At 41.4% G+C, this 15,034-nt stretch overlaps 1 protein-coding gene across 2 annotated transcripts; it reads left to right on the top strand.

Moving 5' to 3' along the window:
* The first annotated feature begins 1,077 nt into the window (after nucleotides 1-1,077).
* Nucleotides 1,078-10,310, top strand: LOC149980796 (uncharacterized). 2 transcript variants are annotated; one of them, XM_021614793.3, is made up of 7 exons: nucleotides 1,078-1,919; nucleotides 2,517-2,716; nucleotides 3,059-4,534; nucleotides 4,652-4,888; nucleotides 4,972-5,196; nucleotides 5,373-5,439; nucleotides 5,535-10,310. In XM_021614793.3, exons 1-7 carry the CDS (start codon nucleotides 1,748-1,750, stop codon nucleotides 6,695-6,697), a joined length of 3,540 nt encoding a protein of 1,179 aa, XP_021470468.2. In that variant the 5' UTR covers nucleotides 1,078-1,747; the 3' UTR covers nucleotides 6,698-10,310. The 2 variants fall into 2 exon arrangements, with proteins under 2 accessions (XP_021470468.2, XP_090039683.1); XM_090183557.1 differs by having other exon boundaries at nucleotides 1,635-1,821.
* Nucleotides 10,311-15,034: the final 4,724 nt, after the last annotated feature.

Raw genomic sequence — 15,034 nt, 5'->3', positions numbered from 1 at the left:
AAAGAACTACGGTTGTATGATGGCCTGGATGAAGAGGAACATATTTTCCTCAAGGAACCCTTCATGTTCTCGTTCCACTTACAGAGAGATGATGAGATGTTCTATGTGGAGGCAGTTGACAACAAGAAAATGAGTGTATTCTGGAGGAGCAGAAGTGAAGCCATTTTTGAGGAGTGTCAAGCCTTGTTTTTCTCTGCTGGGTTAATTGTGTTCTGCTGTTTAGTAAACATGACATAGAAGTCACCTGCGTCTCTGATCTCTTTACTGGAGACCGTCTAGCGTAATGTAGGAAGCATATTCAGCGTGTCAGTACGTCTATATGGTGTAGTCTGTCTTCATTCTCATGAGGAAAGTAAACGGCATTAGAAATCAGGATAGGTAGTAACTGTGTATATATGCTCAATTAAATAATATCATACAAAGATATAACATTTATCAACACAATTTTAACAGTACATTTTCTTTTTCTTTTGGAAAAGTTTTATTGACACATTTCCTTTAAAAACAGCTCATACATTTTTTACATCATTGATACACATAAAAACGGCAACAAAGCATAAAACACAGCATTTGAAAGTTACATTTAAATTTGTTAAAAAGTACATGTTGTTAAAACTAATGAAAACAACCATGAATAAAAGTACTTTCCTTGTAAAAACATCAAATCTGTAAAAGCCATTTAAGGCGCCGCAGCGCTGTCAGGCCGTGGCCGCCGGGACCTACGGTGTTGTGGGGGACCCTTCGCCTGGGGTCGAGGCCCCCTTCCTTCCGTACCACCCCAGGGCTTCCGTGGCTACATGACACACATAACAAGTATGTTGTTCACTGCAACAATAACAGTAGCTTGTCTCAAATATAGCATGGAGCAAAAAGTGTGACAACACATGTGCTGGTCCCACTTTACATCGTATTTCTTACGGATCTTCAAAAATGAAATATGTTTGTATTCAACGTGTGTCTTGCACAAATGTGTGTGTTTGTCTTCAATGTGTGACTGTCAAAACTCAGACGGACAAAAAAAAAACGATGGGCGGGGTCAGAAGTGTGCGGAGTCAAACGTCTGATTCCGCCCACATTGAGCCAGCCGAACTGCACACTGCAGTCAGGAGTACTTGGACTTTTTTGCCCAGCCCTTGACTTTTTGGGGGGAGAAATGAAACCGGAAATTGCAAAGCAATACTCACGTTTGGGCTCGAGATACTATCTAATTTCGACTAGCTACTTTCGGTTCATGTCCTTTGCTGATACCACATTCCTGACAAGTTTGTACATATAAAACATAGATGTAAACGAGTAAAGGCATACATAAAGTAAGAATTGAACGTGTAAATGTTCATTCATAGTCGTAACATAGGGTTTGTACGTTTACAAATGTAATTTAACGGTTACGTTTCATGTTTCACGGATCGCTTTTCTTACAATCCTAACAATTTCCGTATGATCAATCTACTTGCACCCGCTGCAAAACCCTCCTACCTTGGCGCCCGGGACATATTAATCGAATCCCCTCAAGAGTGCCACAAATCCACGGAAGTTGATTTGGGGATGGTCTGGACTGACAAAATCTGGACCAATAATAGACGTCTATTTTTGGGCCAGGGCGGACCATATCTAAAGTTCAAGCAAATATGATCAAAATATAGGAGTCCGAGCGTGCATGTAGTGTCGTCTACGTATTCTCCTCGATCGACTGATTTGCTCTTTCTAATAGGGTCAACGACAAATAATAGCCAGGCTACTTTATAATATGGACGTTTTCAAATACCCTGTTTTCTTCGAGTGTCAGACTGTGGTCCCATCACAGAAAAATATGATAAAAAGGTACTTTGGAATTAAACGTAAATCCGGTGGCGGAGATTGTGGACCAGTAGAATCAGTTGGTGACAAAGTCTACAAGATCGCATTTATTGACCAGACAGGTACGAAAATGTTTAGGCTAAGGGATTGAATATGGAGTGCGGTATTACCATATAGTCAAGTCTTGCCAAAGTCGTTCATAAGTGAACGTTTGTTTTTCAATATGTTATTCTACATGTTTAATATGTATTATTTGAATAGGGCTACACTTGGGTGAAACAATAATATTTAAAGTAGTATTTGTAGTAGGATTTGTTGAATATGAATGTTTTTCAGACATACACAACAAATAAATCTGGTATCGGCTTAAATTTCACTTTACCATAGCCAGGCTACGTTTATGCAGACAGGCATGCGCAAATGCATTACTTTGGCTTTTCATTATATTGATTAATTCTACAGTGCTTTATCAATCTAAAAAGGGAGAAAGTTGTTATTTTAATAACTTTTGAGATGATTTAATAACTATAGATATACATACAGTATATTCATTAATAACTTTATAGCACAACTCCTCTAGCCTATGTAGCCTTTAACTCTTCAAGTCCTGGAGTGAATGCAAAAGGCTTAATATATAGTACAACTTATTATTATTGTTGGTATTGTTATTAATACAACTACATGACAACAACAACTCAATATGACTCTATCTCTTCCAGTCCAGCAGAGGGTACTTCAGAAACCTAATCATGTTTTGGAGATGCCTGGAGGACCTCTCTTCCTCACTCTGAGAGACAGCCAGGAGCCTCCACCCACAACAACCTCCCCAGTCAGCAGTCAGGAGCCTCCACCCACAACAACCTCCCCAGTCAGCAGTCAGGAGCCTCCACCCACAACAACCTACCCAGTCAGTAGTCAGGTGAGGCCAGTCTATACAAACACACCAAAACAGAGTCACATATCACCATGACGACAATACACTGTTGTTGTATTTGCACTGTTAGCCCACACTTGGATGTTTGCCAGTTTGTGAGGTATAAATGTATGGTTCTGTAATATTGAGGGAATATAGTCATTTTAACTAAATATAACCATGTTAAAGTAAACTGAAAAATACCTCCACGCTAGAATGGAGAATCATCAGATATCCCAGAAGCAGTAGTACTGTTGAACTGCAATAATCATAGAAAGATAATAAAATATTGTTGTCATGACCACAGTGAAATTACCCTGCAATGACTCACTTGTTTTCCAAATCTAGAGTCACCACTCCCTCCTGGTCGAGACATCTCCACCTGGTGGTCAAGAACATGTACTCCATCGTCTGAGCACAGGGAAGCAGGAGAAGATCAGCACCACCTGTCATCTGGGACAGGTCCAGCTCCTTCTTCTAGGTGAAATGATAGAGAAGGATCTAGGTGAGGTTGTTCCAGGGGTGAAGGTGACACGCGGTGACTCAGCTCAGCTGGTACTGCACGGCTATGCAAATGAAGTCCAGGCAGCCAGACAGTTAGTTACAGATAAAATCTCTCTGGTGCTGGAGCGGGTGGTGCCTGAGGTGTCCCCCCACCTCCTGTCCTTCCTGAGGGAGGAGTATGGGAGGCCTGGGAACCTGAGCAGTCTGCTGGGGTTGGGACTCCATGTGGAGGTAGAGTTGGGGGATACAGAGCTCCGTCTGTTCTCCCTCTCCTCTGGGAAACTGGAGCAGGCTGAGAAGGATCTGCTGGGGGAGTTTGGGGAGGAGAAGATTGACGTGCCCAACGGTGCCCTCCTGGCTGAACTGAAGTCTAAGCTTGAGACGAAGGTGAAGATGAACCAGAGCAGATGCAGGGTGGTGGCCAGGTATGGTCCTGGGTGTAGAGTGCAGCTGCTGGGCCACATGAAGGAGGTTCAGGAGCTGAGTGAGGAGATTGGGGCCTTTCTGATGGGCAGGTCCAGTGTAAGAGTCGTGAGACACCATCAACAGAATCAGGATGGCGTAGTCAGCGAAGCAGGAACCGGATCGATACAGGAGGAGATGGTCGCAGCCACCAGCTATCGCCTCCGTCTGGGACTGCAGGTAGTTGTTTGTCAAGGTGACATCACCAAGGAACAGGCGGATGCGCTGGTGAACGCAGCCAATGAGGACCTGGATCATGCTGAGGGCGTGGCTGCAGCTCTGAGCCGGGCGGGGGGCCCTGAGGTACAGCGGGCCAGCAGGGATCTGGTTAGGCAGATAGGGAGAGTGCCCACAGGTACAGTGGTAGAGACTACAGGAGGGAATCTGCCTTGTAAGATGCTGCTGCATGCAGTGGGACCAGTAGGGGGCAGCGTAGGTAGGAATGAGCGCCCTTTGCTGGAGAAGACAGTAAAGGCAGTCCTGGATCTGGCAGAGACCATGGAACTCCAGACCTTGGCCATGCCCTGCATCAGCTCGGGGATATTGGGCGTTCCTCTGAAGGTGTGCTCTGAGGCCATAGTCTCTGCAGTGAGGGACTTTGGGAGGAAACAGCACATCCTTACCAAGGTCACTCTGATTGATGTGAGTGGAGAGGCAGTGAAAGCCATGCAGGAGGCCTGTGATAGGCTATTAGAGGGGAAGAGGGAGTTTCCTGGGTGGGAGGTAGAGTCCAGCACCACCACTACCACTACACATGCTCCTCAGAGAGACACCACTGCTGCCTCCACCAGGGGACCAGTGGCTCCAGAGGTCTGTGTCCAGGTGGAGATCATCCAGGGAACCATAGAGAAACAGGAGGTGAGAGAGAGACACACTGACATGGCCGCAGCCTTGATTCAACAACATTCTGTGAATTAGGTTGACTTCATACTGACTCAATGTTCTCTCTTTTTTTCCATCTCTTTTTCTCTGAAGGTGGATGCCCTGGTGTCCCCCATGGTTGGCAGTGACCCTCTCTCCTCCCGTGTTGGTAATGCGTTGTTGGAGGCAGCTGGACCAGGGATGATGACAGCGTTTGTGAGGAAATCAGGGGGACGGACTGCACCTGGTGACAACGTCCTGGTGGAGGGACTGTCGGGTCTCAGCTCTGGCCGTGTCTTCTTCCTCAGCTGTGCACATTGGGACAACAAACCCCAAGGACCAGCAGTACAGGTGGGTCGTGTGTGTGTGTGTGTGTGTGTGTGTGCTGTTACCTTTGAACCTCCATTAACACTTGACCTCCGGTCCTCTCTCAGGCTCTGAGGCAGGGTGTGAGGAACATTTTGACCTCTTGTGAGAAGCGGCGCTTCCGTTCCGTTGCCTTCCCTTTAGTTGGAACTGGTGTGGTTCTCCAGTTCCCTGACAATGTGGTAACACAGGTTCTGCTAGAAGAGATCCGTACGTATGAGCAGAACCGAGCGAGCAGAACCCCCTTCCTTGTCCGCATCATTGTCCATCCAAATGACAGAGATTCTACCAAGGTGAGCAGAGACTTTTGAAGAAGGTCTCACTCAGTGCATTGGGGAAAACATACTTTAACTTCACTATTTCAGCCAAGCCATTTTATAATACTGTCATACATCCATAATTATAGATGTTTTCAATAATAACAGTTACAGTCCTTCATTGCAGTTGTATTGTTTGTTCTAATCTACAGGCTTTTCAGACTGCCCAGAATGCTTTGCATCTCAGAGGGTTCGTATTAGGCACTCGACCAGAGCAAGGTGAGGTACAACACTTCACCCCCACCTTTAAATCAAATACATTATTACTATATGATTGATCCATTTCAAGTTATAATTCTGGACGATCCCTATAGACATCAGGATTGTGCTGCTGGGGAAAACCGGAGGAGGTAAAAGCAGTGCTGGAAACACCATCTTCAGACAAGATGATGTGTTCCTCGTAGACAGTTCCTCCACCTCCTCAACACAGAAATGTAAAGCTCATACCAAGAACATCAAAGGGAGAAACATCACCCTGATTGACACACCTGGATTCTTTGACACTGACATCCCTGAAGAGGAGCTGAAACCTAAAATAGTTAAATGTATAACAGAGTGTGCTCCAGGGCCGCATGCCTTTCTCATTGTACTGAAAGTGGAACGGTACACAGTCCACGAGAACGAAGCCGTAGCGAAAGTCGAGACGTATTTTTCACCAGAGGCCTTCAAATATGCTACAGTCCTCTTCACTCATGGTGACCAGCTCAATGGTTTGACCGTTGAGAAGTTTGTCCAACAGAATGCTGAACTGAACAAGCTTGTGGAGAAATGTGGAGGCCGCTGTCACGTCATCGACAACAAATACTGGAACACCAATCAGCAGGGTCCGTACAGCAACCAGTACCAAGTAGCAGAGTTACTCAACACCATAGAGAAGATGGTGAGAGATAACGGAGGAGGGTTCTACACCAACGAGATGCTCCAAGAGGCAGAGAGATTAATACAAGCAGAGATAGAGGGTCTTAGGAAGGAGTTAAAAGGCCAGATGTCAGAGGAAGAGATGAGAAAACAAGTCAAGAAAAGAGCAAGGAAGAAACTCCTGATCAAATGGTCAGGGATAGCAACAGGTGCAGTGATAGGAGCTTTTCTTGGGGTGGCACTGGTGATAGGGATCCCACTTCCATTCGCTACAAAACCACTGTTTAATTTAGTCAAACGTCAGATTGCAGCTTCAATGACAATAGGGCCAGCAGCCGTGACAAAGGCAGTACGACCAGTACTTGTAGCAAAGAACAGGGCGACCATGAGAGGGGATTCAAAGACAGGTGCAGGGGTAGGCATAGCTGCAGGAGTTGTCGTTGGGATGGCCGCAATAGCAGGAGCAGTAAGAGGAGGGATAGTAGGAGCTACTGCAGCAGAGGAGGCAGAGACGGTACAGGAGGCAGCAGAGAAAGCAGCCAATGCTGTCTACCATGAAGCTACGCGTCTTCATGACCAAGCAGGACACCTTCTGCTAAGGGACAGTAACTCTAAGTAGATGAGTTATTATTATTATTATATATATTTTTTTAACCTTTTATTTAACTAGGCAAGTCAGTTAAGAGCAAATTCTTATTTTTAATTACGACCTAGGGGTGGGTTAACGACAGAACCTTGTCAGTTCAGGGATTCGATCTAGCATCTTTTCGGTTACTGGCCCAACACTCTAACCACTAGGCTACCTGCCGGCCCACTCAGTGAGCTGTACTCCGCCATAAGCGAACAGGAAATGCTCATTCAGAGGCGGCGCTCCTAGTGAACAATAGCTGCTTGTCCAACATATGTAGCTGCTTGTCCATATATATATATATATATATATATATATATATATATATATATATATATATATATATATATATATATATATATTTCATAGTTTTGTAAAAAATCGAGGGTATGGTAGCACATAGGGCTGTGGCAGTCATGAAATGTTGTCAGTCGGTTATTGTCATGCAAAAGGCTGCTGGTCTCACTGTAATTGACTATTAATTAACATAAACACGTTTAGCATTTGGATGCCTCCACTCATACCAGCTGTATACAAGCCACACAGCACTTTTGGAACATCTACATTTAAAAAGTTTAAATCAATTGAATATACACCAAAGCAATAAACCTATTATTTATTTTAGGAAGGTCTATATAAACATTATGATATGAAGAAAATGTATTTGGCTTTGGCTTTGCGCCATACCATAGTCTGTAGGCTTGTTCATTTAGCAGACAAAATATGCTTGAGTCCCGTTCCAATAGTTTATTACATGTGATTTTATAGTAAGATTAATGTAATTGAACTTAGCCGAATAAAATAGATAGGATATTTGTCATATTCTGGAGCGAGTGCGCATATGAAGTGGCTATGTTGAGCGTAAAAGTGATCATTTAAAGCAGGTCCTAAAGAGTTATATTGTACAAACCTTAAAAATCAAAACATGATGCGACTATAGGCTATTGATGATTTGAGAAAGTCGCAAAAAAACTTGGCGCCCCGGTCCTTGCCTGTGGCTGCACAAGCTGTTCTCTCATCGAGTGATCATATTTTTATTTAGTATTATTTTTTTCACCCACAGTTTAATCTTGCCTTTACTAATATGTCAAATTAATTTTAATTTAGAATGGGCCATTATCAAATGTGCAGGAACAGAGGCGGGGGAAGTATGTCATCAGTATGCACTCGAATAGCGAATAGAAGCCGCTTTCCTGACAGTATTTTTATTTTTTTTAAACTAATGAGGTAGGCTACTCGGTTTTTCACCCCACACACATCAACCACTAAACAGTCGAGCGGCGCGACAGGTGATATTCCGCCCAAACTCTGTATGCTATGGGCTCTCCAACCCGGTTCCTGCAGCTAACAAGTGCTTAATTTGGCCAACCAAGTTAAATCTGTTCGGAAAATTTAAAGTAACATGTTTTAACAACTAAAGATAATTCATTAAACTGTTGACAGCCCCTCTCTCAGCGTGCTCCAATAAGAAATGAAGGAGAGATGGAGATGGAAATGCACGGTGGTGAGATAGTCTGTAGCTAAAGGTAATGTGTCAGCCTATTAGTTATTTTAAAAAAACTATTACAAGGCTATTCAAAATCAAGTACAAATTATCTATAATTGTTGGCTAACTGAATTTGTATAGGATAGACCAATTATGTACCATAGACATCATAAAATCAGTTTTTTAAACATTTCTCTGACATGCATACCATGTGGTAGGCTATGTGTTGTATAATGGCACAATCATTATTTAAATGCAGGTTTTTTTTTTCGGGCTTGGCCTTTTGAATTAATCATCACCTTAGCGCTGTCCATTTCATTGTGTTAGGCTTTGAAGCGACATCCACATCCATGTTTTCCACTCAGTTTCAACCTGTCGTTGAACCTCTTTCTTCAAACTGATAAATCAAATCACATTTATTTGTTACATACACATGGTTAGCAATGTTAATGGGAGTGTAGCGAAATGCTTGTGCTTCTAGTTCCGACAATGCAGTAATATCTAACAAGTAATCTAACCTAACAATCACAGTGAGATTAGTTTTAAAAGCACATACTGTTTTGATTATGTGTTTGATGTGATTTTCGATTGCATTTGCATTGATTTCAGAGTGGTTAGAGGGATCTGATGACCGCGAGTTGTGTACTACCAGACCGCACAAAGGGAGATTACCGTGACTCTAAGGTCGCATGGCATTTTACTGCGTTCATGACTCATGACAGCCAGTGTGGCGGTAATATAGTCACCGCAACAGCCCTAGAAAATGATTATATATTTTTTCTGGGCCATAACCATCCATAGGTTTATGGTTCACACACCTGAATTATTTTATTTTATTTCACCTTTATTTAACCAGTTAGACCAGTTGAGAACAAGTTCTCATTTACAACTGCCACCTGGCCAAGATAAAGCAAAGCGGTGCGACACAAACAACAACACAGAGTTACACATGGAATAAACAAACATACAGTCAATAACACAATAGGAAAAATATATACAGTGTGTGCAAATGAGGTAGGATTAGGGCGGTAAGGCCCTAGTGGGGAAATAATTACAATTTTAGCAATGAAACATTGGAGTGATGGATGTGCAGAAGATGAATGTGCAAGTAGAGATTCTGGGGTGCAAAGGAGCAAAAATATAAAAAAATAACAATATGGGGAGGAGGTAGTTGGATGGGCTATTTACAGATGGGCTATGTATAGGTGCAGTGATCTGTGAGCTGCTCTGACAGCTGATGCTTAATGCTAGTGAGGGAGGTATGAGTCTCCAGTTTCAGTGATTTTTGTAATTCATTCCAGTCATTGGCAGCAGAGAACTGGAAGGAAAGGTGGCCAAAGTAGGAATAGGCTTTGGGGGTGACCAGTGAAATATACCTGCTGGGGTGCGTGCTATTGGTGGGTGCTGCTATGGTGACCAGTGAGCTGAGATAAGTCGGGGCTATACCTAGCAAATATTTATAGATGATTAGGAATTAGGATTATGGACACATGGGTTTTTTACTCTTTGACTTCATTGAAGTTATTATTACATCAAAGCAATAAAATATGACCCAATAATTGGACACAGAGAGTAAATGTTCTTAACATTTTTTTTAATTTGCAGTAATGTATTTTCTGTAAAGCATGCATATTTCAATTTGATATATTAGAGAGAATACAGTTGAACGCAAACCGTCTAAAGTGATTGATGACCTATTTTATGTGTCACGTGGTTATGCCCATATGTGTACATCCAGTCCTGACGTTCTCACGCTATCGCATCTGTTTAGGGTAAAGCATGTTGTAAATTACAGTAATTATGTTTGATTAAATATTATTGATCACTAACATTAAATTATGGTCATGACATGTTTGAGAAGTATTATTGAGAACTTACATTAAATTAGTTATTTTTTGTTGTTGTATTATAATATTTGTAATGTTTTTTTTCGTAAGTAATAATTCATGGGTATTAATAATTATGGTTGTTGACTGTTTGTTGCAGATTTGGTCAATCCAAAAACTAACACATGCATTACATCATTATTTTCTAGAAATGATAGGTGTAATTAAACAGTTGAAGTGTATTTAAAATTGTAAAAGTGTATGTCATACCAATAAAATCTCATTCAACATGTTTTCCGTTTTTGGTGATTACCACAAATAGTCATGTTTAGAACATGTTAAGAAAAGTTTAAGAAAATCAGTGTTTGTGCAATATTTTTTATTTCTAAATACTTTCTTGTAATATTTCACTTTTTAAAATATAAAATCAATGACTAAACAACCCTAAGTTCTCTCCCTTGTGACTTACATTAAGCATAGGTGATACCACAAAGTAACTACAACGGTTAAATAGCACTATTTAGATATATTGTAATGTGACCATGATGTATACAATTCATGTCGGAAGTTTGCATATACCTTAGCCAACTACATTTAAACTCTGTTTTTCACAATTCCTGACATTTAATCCAAGTAAAAATGCCCTGTTTTAGGTCAGTTAGGATAACCACTTTATTTTAAGAATGTGGAATGTCAGAATAATAGTAGAGAGAATTATTTATTTCAGCTTTTATTTCTTTCATCACATTCCCAGTGGGTCAGAAGTTTACATACACTCAATTAGTATTTGGTAGCATTGCCTTTAAATTGTTTAACTTGGGTCAAATGTTTTGGGTTGCCTTCCACAAGCACAGTAGTTGTAGAGGATGCAACAGGACAGCACCTCAAGAGTAAATATGAACAGTTTAGGGTTCCATAGCCGCAGGCAGAACAGTTGAAACTGGAACAGCAGCAAGGCCAGGTGGACTGTGGACAGCAATGAGTCATCATGCCAGGTAGTCCTGACGCATGGTCCTAGGGCTCAGGTCCTCGGAGAGAGAGAAAGAGAGAATTAGAGAGAGCAGGACTACACCTTTAGCTTGTACAGTTAGTATGACTGTTTATGCATGCTCTGATTCAATCTTGGAAGTGAATGCCCGAAGACAAGTCTTAGTGGATTATTAGTAATTAAGATATTAAGGATCATTGAGCAAAAACATGACTACCCAAGAGCTAGAAGGTCTCATGAGCCACTTGATTGGAAACCAATTTTGTGGAGTATGGGCTTGTGATGAACTACCTATTGAGAAAGGGAAGGATCGACCGGCCATGTTTATTGTCAATACCCATCCTAAACACATGCCTGGTGAACATTGACTAGCTGTGACATTAGAAGATGAAGGAGGTAGAAAAATCGAAACTTTTTTCACTCCTATGGAATCCCCCCGTTTTTTCCCATTTCCCCCACCTATTAAACAGTTTTTGGACAAAAATGGATCAAATATCTACTACAGCATCAAACAAGTACAAGATAACCTTTCCACAACATGCGGTCAACACTGTGTATTCTACCTGTGGTCAACACTGTGTATTCTACCTGTGGTCAACACTGTGTATTCTACCTGTGGTCAACACTGTGTATTCTACCTGTGGTCACCACTGTGTATTCTACCTATGACAAAGAGCCCGGGGAGTTTCTTTTGAAGATGTTATGTCTCTTTATAATGATGATTTAAGAAGTAATGATAGCACCGTAGATTGTTTGGTTAGAAAATATCAAACGTTTTTAAGTATGTGTCCTTTTAAGACCCTATAATCAAGGTGTAGGCTCAAGTCAAATGTTTAAATAATGTCACAAATGTTAAATTGTATCATTTTTTTAAATAAAATGTATTGAATTTAATAAAAAGTCATTCAGAAGTCATTCAAAAGTCTAACCTCCCTGAGAGATCAGGATTAGGAAAAGGTCCGGAGGCGTTCAGGGGTGAAGACTCACCCATAAAATAGTTATTATTGACCCATTCAAAAGGGGGAAGGGTTCCAAGAACATCTTGTGGGATGCTGTGGTACTTTTAAGCAAGTCCATCATATGAGAACCCTTGACAACATCTCCCTGAAAGATAAACTCTCCTTTGCCATTCCAAGTAGCGGCCCCCTTTAAGTATTTTATTTTGTTCATAATGCATCTAACATTTTTCCTGTTACGTGCTGGAACATGTGTCAGCATGTCATGCATAACATTATCTTCAACATGCATTTGATCTTCAACCGGTAAGATCTCCAGTCCAGGAATTACAGGGGCAGGGCTCTCTCTATGCTCTTCATCCTTTAAGGGTTCCGGTAGGGAAAGCGATAAATGGTTGGTTTCTCTCTCACTGTCAAAACTCCCACCGAAGGTGGCTCCTCTTCCTGTTCGGGGCGGCGCTCGGCGGTCGTCGTCACCGGTCTACTAGCTGCCACCGATCCCCTTTTCCTTTTCTGTTAGTTTTGTCTTATTGGTTACACCGGTTTCTTGTTTGGGTTTTGGTTAGGGCCATTGAAGCCGGTTAGGCCCGCCTGCTTTTGTGCGGGCTTGTTCCTCTGTTCGTTTGTGGATGTGCATTTGTATTGTATTTTCTCCGGACTGTTTGAGTCCTGTTTTTGGGCCGGTCACTTTTATGCGCCTGGTGTATGATTGTCCTAACCCTCTGCTCTCTGCGCCTGACTCCAAACCCACTACTCCTAGAAGACCTGACACTCACCTTGTTTTACCAAGGCCAAATACCTTTGCAATAGTTTTGTGTATTTTTGGACCTTATCATAGGGATTCAATCCTTTTGTGTTCAAAATATCCCTCATGGCCATATCAAATAATTTTCCGCTGTTTGATATTTTCAGGTCCCTGTAATTGCTGTTTCAGTCTATCCAACTCTTGTTGAAGCACTAAGTACATTTTATTGGCCATCACACTCTGTGTTCAACCCCCACGTCTGGCAGCAATAAGGCTGGTGATGAAGGGCACGGCTATACTTAGTAAAGGTAGAAGAAAACCCCCAGACTGTTGTATGGTGTATCTTTTCTTTTGAAGAATGGCCCTTTTATTGGCAGAGAGTTTGATCGCTGTCTTTTGTCTCTTTAATTTTGTTAATTGGGTCAGGGTGATTGGGATGCGTCCTTTGAGAAGATTCAAAGCAATCTCACATAGTGATAATATGAGATCTGAAGAAAAATGACCCAAGATGGCCTTACGTTCTTTATGGGTAGCACCAACTAGGGATCTCAAGAGCGATAGGCTTCTTTTTAAACGCAGAGACATATTTTTACTTTTTCGGAATGTAAACTGTCGGCCACTCCCACGGAATAAATCCTGTCTGAGCCTCAGGTGTTCTGGAGTATTTCATTTTAAATCCACGATTAAATAAGAAAATGGCGCTTTGGTAGCGTCCTCATAGCTCTCCATAAAGTAGGATTTCCTTCCAGGGTACATCTGCTGAGCTAGAATGTTTATTTGTAGTTTGTCTCTACGTTTTTTAACAAAACCATGTAATTGGCGTTCAAACTAATGGTACGGCTATTTTTAACTTGGAGAAACACATTTTGTACCAAGTAACGCACGGACAGGTTTCGATAATGAGTATATTGAGTAAAAGCTTGTGCAATTTGAGGATGTTCACTACCGGCAAAAAGCAGATCATCCAAAACCAGCATATTGTTTTTATGAGGAGGGCAAAGTTCATCATCAGACAGGGATGCGGCTCTTCCTTCAACAAACTTGATTTTTATTTTCTTCAACAACTCATCATACAAAGGTTGATAACGTGAATAACACCACACAATGTTGTCAGGTTTCTGAGATAATACATGTTAATAATTCTCTAAAATACGTTTTACAAAACAAGTTTTACCGCTATTGGATGGGCCTGCGATTAAGGCCGGAAAGGGTAGTTGCAACCTGGGACAATAGGCCATGGTAAATGCTGCAAAAAACATGTTTACATTACATGGGGGTAGAACCCACTTCTTGATACGTCTCCATTGCACCAGGGGAATTTTTTGACTCAAGAATGAAAAATGTGAAATTTCACATTGGTCTGAAAAAACAAATTCCATAAATTATTCGGGATCTTTAAAGTGACTATGCATATATGATGAACAGAGAGTAGAAGTATCGTAAAAAAGAGGCAGTTTAACCACCAACAACTGCGCCGGTGACATCAATTAAGGAAGCACCTCTCTGATTCAGATGGGTTTGGGTTAAATGTGGAATATTTATGTTGAATGCGTTCAGTTGTGCAACAGACTAGGTATTCCCTCCTCTCTCTCAAAGCATGGATATAAATGGTCGACTGCATTTTCACAAGGGTTATCACATTTTTTGAGTACTTTTTTTTTTTTTTTTTACACTTGGAAATAAAACAACCGCGTAGCATACAGTCGGGAAGCCCGCAATTTCGGCACCCAGGAACATGTATCAAATGGAGTGGCTGCAGTTCCAAATTATCTGGAAGCTATTTTAGCCGTGCCCGAAATCTGTTTTGCCTACTACTTACTTAACTCTTGTGTGGTGTTTGGGTCTGTGGTACCCATTTTCAATGTTTACTAAAATAAACTAATTGCTGTAGTTTTTATAGTTAAAAAAGCACAGTAATTCCCTGTTTTACCCAAGAACAATATGTTGTAGATTGCAATGCAACTTGGGCCGTCAAACAATTAGTTTGTAACAGTGAATGTTACAGAAAATGTTAAGCAAATAAAATACAGGCATGATTATTTACAGCTAATACCGGTTAATCCTAAACCCATTGTATTATGGGATTGCGCTGTGTTTTCGGGTGAATTCTTGTAAATCATACGGATAATCGCCTGTAGTCTTCCTTACGTCCACCAACAGCTGTTAGGGACCGTTAACTAGTGACAAATCACATTTTTCAATGTCAATAGTTATTTAACCATTACTTCTAAAACTTTCAAAACTGGTTCTAGCTAACCCGATTGCATAGACACATATTGCACATATTTATTTTTGGTCGATTTAAATCTCGCACTATTTAAAAAAAA

Source organism: Oncorhynchus mykiss, chromosome 9 (genome assembly GCF_057628025.1).
Source record: "Oncorhynchus mykiss isolate SJ-2025 chromosome 9, ASM5762802v1, whole genome shotgun sequence".
NCBI lineage: Eukaryota > Metazoa > Chordata > Actinopteri > Salmoniformes > Salmonidae > Oncorhynchus > Oncorhynchus mykiss.
The sequence above is the reverse complement of the archived record's forward strand: the minus strand, read 5'-3'. Positions and strand labels throughout refer to the sequence as shown.

Excerpts from the sequence above, each read along its gene's own strand:
- LOC149980796 (XM_021614793.3), top strand. The coding sequence starts at position 1,748 with ATGGACGTTTTCAAATACCCTGTTTTCTTCGAGTGTCAGACTGTGGTC. Across the intron at positions 4,889-4,971 it reads CCCAAGGACCAGCAGTACAG|GCTCTGAGGCAGGGTGTGAG; the intron begins GTGGGTCGTGTG and ends GTCCTCTCTCAG. Across the intron at positions 5,440-5,534 it reads AGGCACTCGACCAGAGCAAG|ACATCAGGATTGTGCTGCTG; the intron begins GTGAGGTACAAC and ends CGATCCCTATAG.